This window comes from Crocodylus porosus, unplaced genomic scaffold, assembly GCF_001723895.1.
Source record: "Crocodylus porosus isolate Cpor-Errol unplaced genomic scaffold, CroPor_comp1, whole genome shotgun sequence".
Lineage (NCBI taxonomy): Eukaryota > Metazoa > Chordata > Crocodylia > Crocodylidae > Crocodylus > Crocodylus porosus.
The window spans coordinates 78,831,817-78,848,373 of NW_017728949.1; the positions used below are offsets into that span (position 1 = coordinate 78,831,817).

At 43.6% G+C, this 16,557-nt stretch overlaps 1 protein-coding gene across 1 annotated transcript in view; it reads right to left on the reverse strand.

Moving 5' to 3' along the window:
* NEB (nebulin) overlaps positions 1–16,557 on the reverse strand; it is a 207,897-nt gene that overhangs the window by 145,987 nt on the left and 45,353 nt on the right. Inside the window, exons 30-39 of the mRNA XM_019553612.1 lie at positions 14,595–14,906; positions 13,163–13,369; positions 12,789–12,893; positions 11,545–11,652; positions 10,410–10,721; positions 8,866–9,072; positions 6,975–7,079; positions 6,723–6,830; positions 6,069–6,380; positions 5,022–5,228 (exon numbers count right to left, since the gene is read on the reverse strand). Of these exons, the coding sequence (XP_019409157.1) occupies positions 5,022–5,228; positions 6,069–6,380; positions 6,723–6,830; positions 6,975–7,079; positions 8,866–9,072; positions 10,410–10,721; positions 11,545–11,652; positions 12,789–12,893; positions 13,163–13,369; positions 14,595–14,906 (1,983 nt within the window). The remainder of the gene's footprint in view (positions 1–5,021; positions 5,229–6,068; positions 6,381–6,722; positions 6,831–6,974; positions 7,080–8,865; positions 9,073–10,409; positions 10,722–11,544; positions 11,653–12,788; positions 12,894–13,162; positions 13,370–14,594; positions 14,907–16,557) is intronic.

The window sequence follows — 16,557 nt, forward strand, 5'->3', positions numbered from 1 at the left end:
GTAGGAGCCAGCACCACTTCCCTTGGAAGTTGGTTCCAGATCCTAGCCGCCCTGACTGTGAAGTAGCGCCTCCTGATATCTAGTCTGAACAACTTACGGCCGTTATTCCTTGTTACTCCCGGTAGGACTCAGGGGAACAGGGACTCTCCCATAGCCTGCTGGTCCCCCTTAGCCAGTTTGTAGATGGCCACCAGATCCCCCCTCAGTCTTCTCTTGTGGAAGCTGAACAGGTTCAGGTCCCATAGGCTCCGCTCATAGGGCCTGCCCTGCTGCCCCCTGATCATGTGAGTGGCCCTCCTCTGGACCCTCTCCATGTTGTCCACATCCCTCCTGAAATGCAGCGCTCAGAACTGGACGTAGTAGTCCAACTGCGGCCTGACAGGTGTCACATAGAGGGGGAGGATCACCTCCTCGGACCTGCTTGAGATGCATCTGTGCATGCATGACAAGGTCTGGATGGCCTTCCTGACCACATCCTCACACTGTCGGCCCATGTTCATTTTGGAGTCAATAATGATTCCAAGATCCTTTTCTGTCTTTGTGCTGATGAGAAGGGAGTTCCCAGCCTGTAGGTATGCTACTGGTACTCACCAGCCCCCCTCCAGCGAGGCAGGGTCCCCCCAAATCCTAGGCAGGGCCCCCTCTTGCCCAGGACTAACTTGAAGACAGTGGTGGGCCCACTGCACATGTGCGTAGTTTAAAAGGGCCCGCCAGCAGAAAAAAAACCCCAGTTAGGCTCCAGGAGTAGCGCGAGACATGCAGGTGAAAGCCTGCTGTGCCCCAGCACCCTGAAGCCCCCCAGAGACCCCAAATTGCCATAGAGTGCCCCCACCAACCCCCAGCAGCAGCCAGAGGTAAGTGGGGCCCCTAGTGGCCCAGCCTAGCCATGGGGAGGTGGCTAAGCTGGAGCCCAGGAGGGTCACACCCCGCCCTGGCCCCTACTTCACCCAGCCCCCCAGCAAGCCACGTGACTGGAGCCGTGTGAACAGGCTATGCAAACAGGCACGCTTGTCTGTCTGGTGCATGAGTTAGCATGGAATTTGCGCAGGAGGGCGAGTGGGTGGGCCCATGGCCCTGCCTGTTCACCCCCACCCTAGGGAAGCCAGTCCCAGCCGTAGCCACCCCACCAGCAGCATGGGCACACACCACACCCTGATGGTCCCCTCAGGGTCTGCGAGCCCCCTCTCTGGCGCCTTAGAGGCCTCCACCCAGACGGAGCCCACGGTTCCGGGCTCCACACAGATGGAGCCCCTGGCTCTCGGCTGTGGAGGCTGCCTGTCACTTTTTCAGACTCTGGGGCCCAGGACCATGGTCACCTCCCCTTGTGGGGAGCTCCAGGCCACAGTCCAGACACTGCGCGCCATCAGGGACTCTCAGCAGAAAATTGATTCCTACCGCTAGGCCCTTCTCCACCAGGAGATGGAGGGTAGACCACAGTCTCCCTCCAGGACAAGGGAGGACTCGGGGACCTCTCTTACTGTCCAGCCCAGGGGTTGGACCAAGGTGGTCGGGGCCACAAGGCCTGCTTCACCAAGGCCCCTGCCTTGCTGGAGCTATGCAACAGGTACAAACCTCTTGCAGCCCCAGAAGAGCCTGCTGAGTTGCCAGCTCCCACAGGCAACATGGGCACTACCGTAGCTACTGCCCCCGCTCTCCCCAAGACGAAATGCAAAGTGTTTGTCATGGGAGACTCCAACCTGAGGGGGACTGAGGGGACAATCTGCTGCTCCAACCCCTTAGCCTGGGAAGTCTGCTGCTTCCCAGGATCCCACATCCGAGACATTGCAGAGAAGATCCCTATACTTATCCAGCCTACTGACCACTATTCCATGCTCCTTATCCACGTGGGCACCAATGACACAGCTCGGAGTGCTCCCACCCGGGTTATGAGGCACTACAGAGATTTGGAAGCGGGGCTAAAGGGTCTGGGGGCTCAGGTGGTTTTCTCTTCGATCCTTCCAGTCTCAGGCTATGGGCTGAGTGGGGAGAGGAGGATCCAGGTAGTTGACCAAAGACTGCGGCACTGGTGTCATTGGGAAGACTTTGGCTTCCATGACCGCAGTCTGCTCTTTGGTGAGAGGCATCAAGCTGCTGGGAAGGGATGGCCTCCACCTCTCTCCAGCGGGGAATAGGCTCTTCTCAGCCAGACTGGCTGACCTGCTCCACCAGGCTTTAAACTAAGCCCACCAGGGGATGGGGGGACTACCGCCACTGCTAGCCTGCTGAGCAACTCTTGCAAAGCCAGCAGATCAAGGATCTTAAGGGAGTCCACCCCTGCCCCAGCACCTGGAACAACCGGTAGGCAAGGCAAGGGCTCACAAGGGGACACTTGCCTGCCTGTACACAAATGCCACGATCTTGTGGAATAAACAGGAACTTGTCCTCCTGCTTAACGCAAATAATTATGATGTCATAGGGAAAACAGAGACCTGGTGGGACTCCACCCATGACTTGACCATGGTTATAAACAGCTAATCCCTGTACTGAAGAGATTGAGTAGACAAAAGGGGAGGGGGCGTAGCTCTCTATGTCAAGAAGAGCTACACGTCCCTGCTAGCTGACATTGGCAACCAGGGTGGACAGCTAGAGACCCTCTGGGTTAAAATCCATGGTGAATGTGGCACAGGGGACACAAAGGTGGAAGTCTACTACAGACCACCCACCCAAAGTCAAGAGCTTGACCAGGAGTTCACCAGGGACCTGGCTGAGGCCATGCTCCAGGTCCATGGTTGTCATGGGAGACTTCAACTACCCAGACATCTCATGGGAAGAGCACTCAGCTAAATCCGAGCGGTTGCAAAGCTTCCTCTCGTGCATGGATGACCTCTATTTGACACAAGAGGTCTACGGGTCAACAAGAGGTAAAGTGTTGCTTGACCTGGTACTGGCAACTGGAGACGATATGATTGGCAACCTAATAATCGATGGGAAACTGGGTGACAGCGATCATGAGCTGATCACCTTCACCATCTGCCATAAAGCTGGCAAGACAGTCCACAATTCAAAAAGGATGTGGAGAAGCTTGAGAGAGGCCAGAGAAGAGCCATGCACATGATGAGAGGTTAGGAAAATAGACCTTACGATGACAGGCTGAGAGCCATGGGACTCTTCAGCCTGGAAGAGCGCAAGCTCTGGGGTGATCTGATGGCCACCTATAAGTTTATTAGGGGTGTTCATCAGGATCTGGGGGAAAGATTGTTCACCAGAGCCTCCCAAGGGATGACAAGGTCAAATGATTATAAACTCCTGCAAGACCATTTCAGGCTGGACATAAGGAAGAATTTCTTTGCTGTCCGAGCCCCCGAGGTCTGGAATAGCCTGCCATCAGAGGTCGTTCAAGCACCTACTTTGAATGCCTTCAAGAAAAAATTGGATGTTTATCTTGCTGGGATCCTATGACCCCAGCTGACTTCCTGCCCCTGGGACAGTGGGCTGGACTCGATGATCTTCTGAGGTCCCTTCCAGCCCTAACGTCTGTGTGTGTGAAATCTGTGTGAAAGTTGCTGATGAAGATGTTGAACAGTGCAGGCCCGAGGACCGAGCCCTGGAGGATCCCACTGCCCACATCCCTCCAGGTCGAAAAAGACCTATCCACCCCCACTCTTTGGGTGCGGCCCTCCAGCCAATTTGCAATCCATCTGACTGTGTAGACATCAACGCCATAGTCACCTAATTTCTTAATGAGAATGGGGTGAGAGACAGTGTCGAAGGCCTTCCTAAAGTCCAGAAAAACTACGTCCACCGCGACACCTGTGTCCAAAGATTTTGTGACCTGGTCGTAGAAGGCCACCAGGTTGGTCTGACAGGACCTGCCTCTAATGAACCCGTGTTGGTTGCCCCAAAGCACAATCTCCCCTGCTGATCCCTTGCAGAAGTGCTCCTGGATAATTTTCTCAAAGATCTTCCCTAGGACCGAGGTAAGACTAACGGGTCTGTAGTTTCCTGGGTCCTCCTTCCTCCCTTTTTTGAAAATGGGGACCACATTAGCCCTTTTCCAGTCCTCTGGCACCACACCAGAGCACCATGAGTGCTCGTAAAGCTGTGCCAGGGGTCCTGCAATGACTTCTGCTAATTCCCTCAGCGCTCTGGGGTGGTGATCGTCAGGATCTCCTGACTTGTACAGTCTAGTCCCACGAGAAGGTCCCTGACTAGGTCCTCACTGACCCTGGGCCTGGCAGTGCCTCCCCTGGGTCCATCAGGGACCCTGGTGTGAGGGATGCCCCGGTCCCTGCTCAAAAAATGGAGGCAAAGAAATTGTTAAAAAGGTTAGCCTTGTCATCTGGTGTAACCACCAGATTTCCTAGCGTGTCCTGCAGAGGCCCTACGTTGCCCAGTACCTTCTTTTTACCCCCTATGTATTTAAAAAAGGACTTGTTATCCTTGATCTGGGTCACTAGTCCTAGTTCCATCTCTGTCTTAGCCTTCCTAACAGCACCCCTACAGTCTTGAGCAATGGAGGTATAGTCCTTGGTGATGGCCCCTCCCTTCCATTGGGTGTACACCTTCTTTTTAGCTTTGAGACATTCCTGGATGCTTTTGGTGAGCCATGGGGGCTTTTGAGCACTCTTGCCTCCTTTGGTCCGCATTGGGATTGTCGCCCTTTGGGCTTGGAGGATCAAGTTTTACAGTTACAGTAAAATATTCAAAAGCATATGAATGGTTTAGGAACTTAAGCCTCATTTTCAAAAATGACAGAAGCACTTTTCAAAGCAAGACTTAGACTCCTAAGAAACTTCAGTGCTTTTGAAAATCTTGCCCTTCATCTTGTGTTGGCCAAACATTGCTAACAAGAACAATCCTCAAATCGCCTGATCTGTGAATTTCTTAGCATGCTGGGACCAGGTTTTGTCATTATTTACGGCAAGGTTTGTGTGGCAAAGTCAATGAAAATATGACATATTCATCTGTGATCCAAACTGATAGTTTCTAATGGATTTGCTCATACTACCAAAAAGTATAACATTCTTTGTCTGACTGTCTTTTCTTGCTGAATACTGAACTGAATTGCCGATATTCCATACCTCATCCATGATTTTAGCATTATTCGTAGCTAGAACCATATTCATAGAGTCCATCAGAATGGAGTACTTCAGCTTGTCTGGATGCTGGCGGTATTTCTTCTCACTGACAATTTCCATAGCTTTTCTATTCTTCTCAGCTTCCAAAGAGCCTAGTGGCAGCCATCCAACACCCTTCATATATTCAACATATTCTGATTTGTACTGATTCTGCAATAAAAGGAAAATAAAAGTTCAGTAAATGAAAAAATTCAGGATGGCTCACTACTTGCTGGATGCATTTAGTGTTTAAGATTCTGAACATGGGAGCATTTAAATAAATACACTGGTTTTCTACATTTATAACAGGGCTCTCTACTTTATTATGCTCATTCTTGTATTTCACACGGCATTCAATTACCATTGATTTCAGCACACCAGTGTGAGACAGCAGAATCAGGCTCTCTCAAAGGAAGGAATTAGTTACAATCCTGAGAAATAGGTGTTAAGTAAATTTCATCTGTCTGGGAATAGTCCAAAGTGGTACTCTGCATTGGAGACAACTCTCTGAAACATAAATCCTCATCTCTTGCCCTCTGACTCCAGAAAGGAAGTAAATTACTAGAAGGAGGGCAAATCTCATTCCCCCACAAGTTCTTCAGAGAGTAGGTGAGAACAGAGAACCAGAATAAAGGCTGTGAGATAATTTTTTAATACAGCTATTCTTGGCTTGGACTGCACACAAGTGTTACTCCTAAGAGTTAGAAGCAAATAAATGGGTGACAAATAAACATACAAAAAAGCACATCAGCAAATGGTCAAAAATAACATTTCTGTCATGGAGCCAAAGTTCTTTATAAACTACTTTAGTTTAATATTTCAGAGTGGTCTCATCAGTATGAATCACAATGCCACAGAACTCTTGTTACACTTGCTGCATTTTTGTATATAACTGCACTCATTTGCTTTTTTTTTTTTTTAAAGAAAACTCTAGTATTTTCCCTATAGTATACATTCATGAAAAAATATTACTGAATTGGTAACATAACGGTTGTAGACTTTCTTACTTACATCACTCTGTATCTGCATCATGTTTTTGGCTAATTCAAGATTCACTGAATCAGGCAAAGCACTGTATTGGTGGATCAAGTGCTTGTAGTTTGTATTGGTAGCCGCTTCCTGTGCTTTCTTGGCTGCTACAACACTAAGCATGTCAACCGGGGTGTGGAACCTGGTCTTGCTCTTCTCATAATCTTTTTTGTATTCACGGTCAGATTGCATCTTAGCCACCTGCATGAAATGCACCAGCTTGGGGTCGTCCTCCAGACTCCGGAACCCGATCTGCTTTCCTTTTGTCTTCTGGTAAGCTAGTCTGTATTTGTACTGGAAGCAGAACAGAAAAACTTCAAAGGAAACTGAATAAGGAGGAATACAGTACTAAGCAAGTTTTACTTGTTCCGCATGTTATAAAGCCTTTGGCTTCACCAATCAGAAAGGGTCCATCCCTAATCCATCACATTCTAACTCCAATCCATCAAAGCACTGAACCCTGTTTAAATCCATAAATAGTCTGTTAGATTCTTAGGTTTGAACTTCACCTTGTATGAAGCTTGAAAATTCAATTGTGCATGTTCAAGTCAACCCTAATTTGGGTGGTTTTAGAGATGTAGTGAGCCGAATTTCACTGCTACATTTACCCAAACGCATTCTGAAAATAAAACTTACATCACTTGCTATATCTCTGGAGGCCTTGGCTGCCCTTATTGGGATAGCATCTGGCCGCATGTCATATCCTTTCTTCTTCTCTTCCTCCCAACCAGATCTGTATAGTTTCTAATCCAAAACATAAAAGTGCAGGAAGTTTTAGTTATGAAGGTGGGAAAAGTTCACGACAGTATAACTGAACTTAAACATTTTAACAAAAGATCCAAAGATAGCATTTTTAACAGATACCAAATGTCCTCTGCATTTGCTTACATTGCTCATGGTGTTCTGGTTCACCCTGGATTGCAGAATTTCTGGAGTGTCTGGCATAATATGAATCATAGTCTTGTCTTTGTTCCATTTATCAATATAAGCTCTCTGCAATTACATAGTGATATTGAAAATTGAAAAGACATTGCAATATAGTATAGAACAGGAGAATATTTTCATTTGACTTGTGCATGATGAACAAAACATGTCAACAAGAATTTTCCTGAGCATTACAAATACCTATGCAAAACTAAACAATCATTTGCCCCCTTATTCTTTTGTATTTTATCTGAAAAAAGGTAAGTTAGCCATACTGTAACAGCACAGGGTGCACTCTGTTACTTGCAGTGGCCTGAGCAGCAGCAGGGCAGCCTACAGCTGGCTGCAATCCCAGTTGGGCACTACTACCTGATTGGGAACAGAGCCCAGCTATGTCTTATAAGAACAGCAAGGCCAGAAGCAGTTTCCTGCTAGCAGCCAGGAGGACAACAACTCAGCTGGGGCTGCTGCTCATGACACCTTGGAGGTAAGGGCAGGAGCTATGGGGATGGCTGCAGGCTCCTGGTCCTGGGGCACGACCTAAAACTACACCCTGCTGGGGCTGGTTAGTGTGGTGGGACTGCCAGTGGTGGGGCAGTCTCCAGGAAATGCCACACCTGGGGCCTCCCCAGTGAAGGGCGAGTATGGGGCGCCAGAAAGCCTCAGCCCCTGCTGCCTTGCAGGTGACCCCGTGGAGGGGAAAGGCTGGGGGAGCACACCGCAAAGGACAAAGCATGAGCCCAGACTCACGGGGAGTTTTGAGGCAAGGCCCCAGGTCAGGAAGGGACCTGGGACAGCACCCAGACTCACTGTGAGCTCTGAGGTTGCACATAGAAGCTAGAGTGAAGCTCCAGGGGAGTGGGGTCCTGAGCATTGGGGAGCTATTAACGAAGCTCCCAGGGAAAGAGATAAGGGGTAGCCCAGGGAGAGGCTTGGAGGCCCAGTGTGTTGGGCTCGGGGACCAGAGTGTGTGTGTAAAGAAAGAACCCAGTGTGAAGGCACTGGGACCATGAGCTCTGGTGGGGAGTGAAAGTCCTGTGTGAGACTCCAGTGAGACTCCAGAGCTCAGGTCCCAGTGTGAGCCACTGGAAAACATCTGCAAGGCCTGGGACACAGTGCAGGGATGGTCGGAACTGCATGCATAGGCCCTTGTCATCAGGGTGCGTAAATGGGCAGCCTCCCGTCTGATTAACATTCTAATCATTAATATCAAGGTGTGATGGGTAAAGTAGGCAGACGGTTAGCCCTAAAACAAGTGAGTGGACCAACATTTAGACTGGCCCCGGGATGACCACTTGTTACACATGATAAATAATATATTGTAATTGCAAATTTGCCATGTGTAACTTTTACATTTTTTGCATGTTCAGAAACAACTAAAGCACTTTTTTCCGTGTACCATCCTCCTATGACCCATGCCGGATGGGGACCTGGTGTCTCCCAAATGCTTTGGAAAAGCTTTAGAGAAGAATTTCTATTTTGGGCTCTCCTCCAAATTGTACCAGAATTCCACATCTTTTAACACTCACTCATCACTAATGCTGTTTCCCCACATAAAAGGATTCAAAGTTACTTAAGGGTTGTAACTGTGAGGAATATAAACCCTACCATTCATACAGAGCAGAGTGTTTTAATCTTTGCTGCAAGCAGAAATTGCTGTACATGCTCAGCTATGGAGCCACTCAGGGACCTGGGCTATCTTTTGGGTCCCAATCCATTAAAATGGTGCATCCACTACACCCAGGGAGAGGCCAGATGTCCCCAGTAGGAATCTGCCTACTATATTATTTTACAGGATGGAGTCCTTCTACTGAACCTTATGAGCTCAGCTAGGTTAATTTGAGCAAATTCTCACCTTATTCATGGTCTTGGCATTCTGTTTGGCTAGCACCTGCTCCATTGCATCCATTGTAATAGAGTATTTCAGCTTGTCAGGGTGCTGACGATATTTCTTTTCACTGAGAATCTCTGTAGCTTTCTTTGCCTTCTCCACTTCCAAGGACTGAGCTGGCACCCAGCCAACTCCTTTCAGCCAGTTATTGAAATCTGTTTTGTAAAGGTTCTTTAGAAAAATAAACAGAGAAGAAAAATAGAGTGAGATAAATAAGAATGTTCATATAACAAAAAAGGAATAAAGCTTTGTATTTTTTCCTGGCCATTATTGAAATAAAAATGTGAACAAAAATTATCAGTGGTCCCTAGCATTTTCCAAATATATATGGATAAAATGGTAGACCTATCAAGAAATAGTGGACCAGATTCTGCTGGTCACTAAGAGCTGTATACCAAACCTGAGAGCAAAACTGGATGGATAAAATAGGAAAATTGGGAAAGAAGTATAATTTTTTAAATAAATGCTTGGTTTGTGAAAACCATGGGCCTGCAGCGTCAAAAAAGCAAGGGAAGCACAGAGATACCGTGGAGAAAAAAATCCAAATTCTCTCTTGAGATATGGCAAAATTTGGCCCAGAGAACTAAATTATTAAGCTCACTTTTCCTCCCCGTTCAAAAATCCATGGTTTGAGCCAACCAAATAGCAGGTCACTCAGGTAGAAAAAGTCAACATCTTGACTTATTTGGCAAGATACATCAAGATACTTCTCTTTGTACACAAACAGATACTATTGAGGCCAATCCCAAATCCCTCAGATTATGGTAAACATTTTCAAATTACATTAAAGTTTCGATGCCTACGTCGGATATAAAAAATTGTCATGCGCCTGTTACAAACAGCCAGTTAACACTAAATGTACTCCACTAAATGTACTTCTGGGATAAAATATGTTTGAGATGCAAAATTTTAAGGAACCTAAGTTAAAGTAGAGTGAAAGATCTGATTATGAAATGCAGGGAGGCCATACCAATGTGGGGAAGAAGAGGAACAAAATCAATAACACTCGGAGCTTCAGACTGATACAATTATCATGCACCTACACACACAGTGTACATATAATATATGTAATCATAAACAAAATATTATGTATTATTGGAATATAATTTCTATATACTGTACTGCCAGTATTTAAATAATACCAAAATGTTAATTTGACGCTATACTTAGAAAAGAATGGCCCAAACCATAGAAAAATATGTAGTGAAGCAAAAAATAAGCTCCTTGGCTAGGAAACTACAGGGAACTAAGTGTTTGGTTGCTGTCAGAATACCCTGACATCTACCCAAAAGATATATAATCACTATTAACCTATGTATAATGGTTATATATCACCAATCACTGAAGAGTAATTATATATGCATATATCGCCATATCTATAGATTATATGTGTATGTGAATATACACATACATATAGGTATACACATACATACACACATAAAAAACCTCATTTCTGTAGGCAAAATTGTTATCAACAAATTAATTCAAGATCACTAAACATTACATACATCACTCTGAATCTGCATCATGTTTCTTGATAGTTCCACATTCATAGCATCAGGCAAGAGTGTATAATTGTGTAATAGCTGTTTGTAACCAGTATTTGTAGCTACTTCCTGGGCTTTCTTAGCCGCTGTCACGCTGAACATATCCAGGGGGGTATGATATCTTGTTTTGCTGAATTCATAATCCTTCTTGTACAAGCGATCCGACTGCATTTTGGCCACATTCATGTAATGAACCAGTTTAGGATCATCCTGCAGGCTACGGAATCCAACCTGTTTGCCTTTGTCTTTTACATATGATTCCTTATACTTGTACTGGAGAAGAAGTAAAACAAAATGCGATTAATTATAGAACAGCCAGAGGTGCTTGTGATCAGTTTAATATTTGGAAATTCAATATTGCAGTCATTTCAATTCATAACATGAACCCTGATAATGTTTTACAGATGCCAGCTGATTCATTAGATCAAAGAAGAAGAGTGTTGCTGGCTTACAGTCTACAGATTATATGCACTTGTGCCACAGACGAGTAGATAGCTTCTTCTTCTTTTTAGTCTCTAACCTTTCTTGTCTGTCACATCCTCCTGCTATATTCTTCTCTCCCTCCCAGGTCCAACACCACATTTTTATTACTGTACTAACTACACCAAGTATTTATAGCTTTAAGATGATTATATAATCAAGGATTTAGGTACTGAAGATTTGGGGCTCAAGTGATTCACAGGCCTGCTCTGACACTGGTGCATACAGTCATAGTTTCCAATCTCCTCTGCAAACTAGCCTGCTCAGCAGGCACTCCTGATTTAACAGTTCCAGGGCTTTCTCAGCACTCGTGTTTACTGTATGGTTTAGGAGTGCCATAGGGGCAAAACTATAATTCTTCAGAGTGCAGCACAACTATGGAGGTAACTCTGTAAAACTTGTCAGATCCAGAACATGGAGCATATCTGATCTTCATATAAGCAAGAGGTCCAGTTAACCATGATGCAGTAGCCAAGGTGTAATGTATTTAGCTCATTTCCAAAGCCCATATAGAAGTATATAGCAGCTAGTATTTCCACAGAACTATGGAAAACTCAGTGTACAGTATTGGATACAATGCAGTGAATCCTACAGCTACTATCCAGATAATACTTACATTGCTGGCAATATTCTGAGAAGCTTTTGCAGCAATTATAGGGATGGCATCAGGTTTCAGATCATAACCTTTCGCGAGTGTTTTTTTCCAGTCTGCTTTGTAATTAGCCTTAAAGGAAAAATGAAAAACAGTTGTTCTTGTTCCAAATAGTTTATATCTCAACAATTCAGCATAAGCTTTATTAAAAGCTTTCTTTATTTAAAATATTAGACTAACATATGTGTTTTAGGTCTGTGTAATCACAAGAACACAAGGCAAATTTATATTAAGCAAAAACAAATTAATTACAGGAAGAGTAAAGTGCTTCATGGTAACCACTTTACTCAATTGTCCCATTTATTCTTAAAGCTTTTTTGCAATTTCTGGACAAAATGACACTACCTTTTACTTCCTGACTTAATGGTAATTTTGTCAAGTAGAAGGCATTAGAATGCTAATATATGATGTAGTGCGCTCCTGCTCATGAAAGCTTATGCATCTCTAATTATGTAAAGAAGGACCATTTCTACCTTGCTTTCTGCCTGACTTCAGATTAACACAGCTAAGTACATCTTGTTGTCTAAGTAAAAACAATAGAATATGGGATATAATTAGTGAATTAAAAGAGGCAGATTGGTTATATAAGATCCACTAACTACAAAAGACTTGAAGATGAAAGTAAGAGATTCGGGACCCTGGAACATGATCGCTTAATGGTACAATGGAATATGATCCCTGATCCCAACAATCACAGTTCCTGCCTTACCACAAGTACATGGCAGGAGGTGTAATTTTAGGATCAGGGATTCCTTGCACTCCCCCTGCCAGGAATGCAAGGAATCCCTGATCCCTAGCACCCAGCAGCTCAACCAGCTCTGCCAGGCCCAGGGTTTAATCTCCCTGGTGAGAAAAACCCGTTGGCTCCCCCTCTCCCACCATGCCTCAGGCTAGGCCTGACAAACAGTGGCACATTACATTTTAGGCATCATATAAATCAGCCACAAAAATGTTCTGCATTATATGTGGGACGTTTTTATAGCTCATTTCCCATTTTATGGAATCTTAAAAGAGGTGCATGTATACCATCTTCCCATTTATTTCACAATTAACTTGTTAATCATGGAATAAATGTAATGTGTAGAGGGGGGCCTTGCTGACACATTCTCAGTATCCAAATATAGGACCATAAAAATCACAAAAAATCTTTAGAAAAGTCCATTATTAATAAATTAAAATAATTCAGCAATTTATTGTCAAGTACTCACGTCACTCAAATTGTAGGCATTAACCTTGGCTTGAATAAACTGTGGAACATCAGGGTCCAGGGTGTATTTGTGTTTCACCTTCTCTCCCTCTAGCTTATAACTTATCTAAAAAGAAAAACAAACATTATCTCTGATACTAGGCAAATGGTAAATCACATCGGCATAATCATACCAGTCACAATGTTTACTATTTCCAAATCACTTGTAGTTTGCTACACATACATTCTTTAAACTTAAAGATTTGTTAGATAGAATTTATAAAGAATTAAATTCTATGTATCACAATTATTTCAAACAACCAATCAGGAACATATACATCCAAGAAATCCTATGCTGGGCATCGTAATTCGTTGCATAAGCAAGAAAGTGCTTACATCACTCAGTTGCTTGGTATTATGTTGAGCCAAAACCATTGGCATTGAATCCAGTAAACTTGTAAACTTCAGGGTGTCAGGGTGCTGGCGATATTTCGTTTCATTTAACGCATCTCCGGCTTTTCTAACTTTCTCAACCTCCAGAGAACCCAGTGGACTCCATCCAATACCCTTGAACCAGTTGTTATAATCCTGTTTGTATGCATGCTGAAAAACAGAAACCCTAAATTGACCAAAGATCACACAGAATTCCACTGAATTTCATTTGGCCTATTCTCAGAGGTAATGCAATGACTTAGCATGGTCTGCATTTGGCAAGATATATAATTTCTTACAAGAAAGCAAAGTTCTGCTTACATATTTCATAAACATTGAAGTGAGTTGCTTTAGTTTATCTTGAATTTCTACATGACTTATGTCACATATACAGCAAAGCTTCTCAATTAATATTTACCAAGCTCTACCTCTCTTCCCCTTGCTATAATGTCTTCTATTAGACCAATTTTTAAAGCCTCCCAAAATACCAGACAGTGACCAAATAAGCCCTGTGCATGTTGTATATTGTATTAGACTGAACTTGAATTGCTTTTACACTAAGCTCTGTTGAACAGTGGCTTATTTGTATTTACTGCATGTCATCTATTGTTCAGTATAGGCAAATTAAAGCACCGTGGCTGAAATTTGCTCCACCTGCAGAAAATTCAAGTAAATACTGTATTTAGGATGTTTGCAGATGATGCGGATGGCAGTTGAAACACTTGATTTAAGATTCTCCCTGCTGGCCTATTCCCAAATTGACCTTCCATACTGGCAATACATTGACTGGCGTGGAGATATGTTCCACGATACAACTTTGTATATCCAGATAGCCAGAAGAAAGTCTGAAATGGGGAAGAGTGCATTATGGATGTCTTCTAAACTGGAAAATTTCTAACAATAGTAACAAGAGATTCTTTTGGCCTGCTCCTTCTCAACTGCCAGAACATAGACCAGTACTTGGTTATTTAGACCCAATACGAGGACAAAAAACAAGGGGCTTTCAAAATGTTTCCTCATTTAGTAAAACAGAAATGAGGTGAGTTGCAAAAACAAAGGAAACTATTTGCTCATGTACCATGAAGGCAAAAAAGATACTATGAATACTGTTTGCCAAGTCCTCTGTAATTTCATTGTGTACTAATCAAGTTCACTGTCACACACATAGCTAAAATCCCACTGAAGTATACCCTAGTCAGGAATGTAACATTTCCAAAGCTTCAAATCTTCAGCTGATCACCTTTTCGCAAATAGATAAAAAAGTCTGATAATCCCAATACAGCAATGGGACTCCTCAGTTAATGACAAACAAACACTTATTTTTAGTTTTCTTGAGATATACTTCAGTATATGAAGTTGTATTGGGTGGTGAAATTGGCAAAATTAAAATACTTACATTACTCTGAATTTGCATCATGTTCCTTGCAAGCTCAACATCCATGGCATCTGGTAGGTACGTGTAGTGATGGAGTAAATGTTTGTAGTGGACATTGGAGGCCACATCCTGAGACTGCTTAGCAGCCTGAATACTGCACATGTCAGCCGGTGTATGATAGTTGGTCTTGGTGTTCTCATAGTTCTTCTTGTACTCACGGTCAGACTGCATCTTTGCCACATTCATGTAGTGGACAAGTTTGGGATCATCTTGCAGGCTTCTGAAACCAACATGCTTTCCTTTGGCCTTTTCATAAGCTTGTTTGTATTTATACTAGAAAGAGAGTGAGGATGATAAATATACAATGCATAGGTATGATAGATACATCTAGATCTAAGGCACAGACAATAGGAAAGTTTTCTTTTCTGTAAACTCTTACTAGCAAAGTCATCGAAGACCTGCATAATTGAGACATGTCAGGTATTTCAAAAATGAGATTCTCCTGGTAATTTAAAATCAGTGAATCATACTCCAATCTGTATAACTAGCTCAATAAAGGCTGTTGAGCTATACATAATTTTCCCCTCTATTCTATGACAAAATACATTCAATATGAAAAAATACATGCTCTGTAAGCAGATATCTACATGCAGTAGATTATCTGGCAATTCATCAGAATCAGATTATACCAGCTAATAGCTTTGTCATCTATCCACTAGGATATGTCAATTAAGAGAGAGACTACAGCACCATCTGTTTATACAAAACAAACAAGATTGGAATAAAATAGGCCTCTTCCAATTTTGCTACTGTTAGCTTTCTTACATCTTTTATATACAGCAATGCTGACAATCCACCATAACTAATAAGATATTAGTGTAAGTCAGCTTCTCACACTCCACTCAGGAAAGATGGAAGGTGGCAGAAGAATATGACAGCAGAAGAGAACCTGGCTAGCCCACGAAGATAGAAGGGAAGAGTTAGGTATAATCAATAGGATTGGGTGCTATAAATGAGCAGCGAGGCTGCTCTGACACTGTAATTACAGCACATTGGCACAGGTTTGATTAGTCAAGTCTGCTGAAGCGTGGCAATTACCGCGCTCCAACAGACTCCAGCATCTCATGTATCAGCATCCCTGTGCTTAAAAATGGCAGCTGTAGTGCTTTAACTAAAGCTTGTTGAATGGGCTTTAGTTAAAGTGCCCCAACTGCCATTTTTAAGAGCAGGGACACTGATACATGAGAGGGTCCAGGCACTTTAATTAAAGCAGCTCTCAGAGCCACTCTAATCAAAGCACCCTGCCCCACCCCCCACCCCCCAGAGCACATGTATAAACACTCAATGGGACTGGATCTATAGCATCTCTGCTACAACAGCAGCCGAGTGACTCATGAGAAGAGGTAGACAAAGCCAATACCTAAAAGTGCAGGATCAAAGCAGTTAGATACTCTACCTAACTGAAACCAAGGTAGGCAAAGGCTACCCTATCTATGCCAAAGAGCTCTCACTTAGGATTTTAGAAAGAAAATAGGATTTTTTTTTGTTAAGATGTTTTCAGCAAGACTTACATTTAAAGGTTGAGAGTCTCCCTGGTGGAAATGTTATGATATCACTGAGTTCCACAGATTTAGCTATAAATATTTTATTAGAGAAAAACTGAAATTTTGGGACAAACAGAATTTGTTACACCTGCCAGTGGTTCTAATGGGGACCTACAGGAGTAACTACCCTCAATGTGGGTAGGGGTCTGGACAGAAGTTATGTTTTTTGTACCATTGGCCCCTTGAAAGTGCTCTACAACCATACCATGACACACATGCATGGCAGCAGAGAGCTTTTAAAGTGGCCAATCGCACAAAAAATTAACCCTCCTCAAATAAGGTATCAGATGAAGCTGTTCTACTTTAAAGCACCTTAGGGAACTCGTGCTCCCTAGGGTTAATTTGTCACATGATCAGGGCTGGGCTGCGAGCAGGAAGGC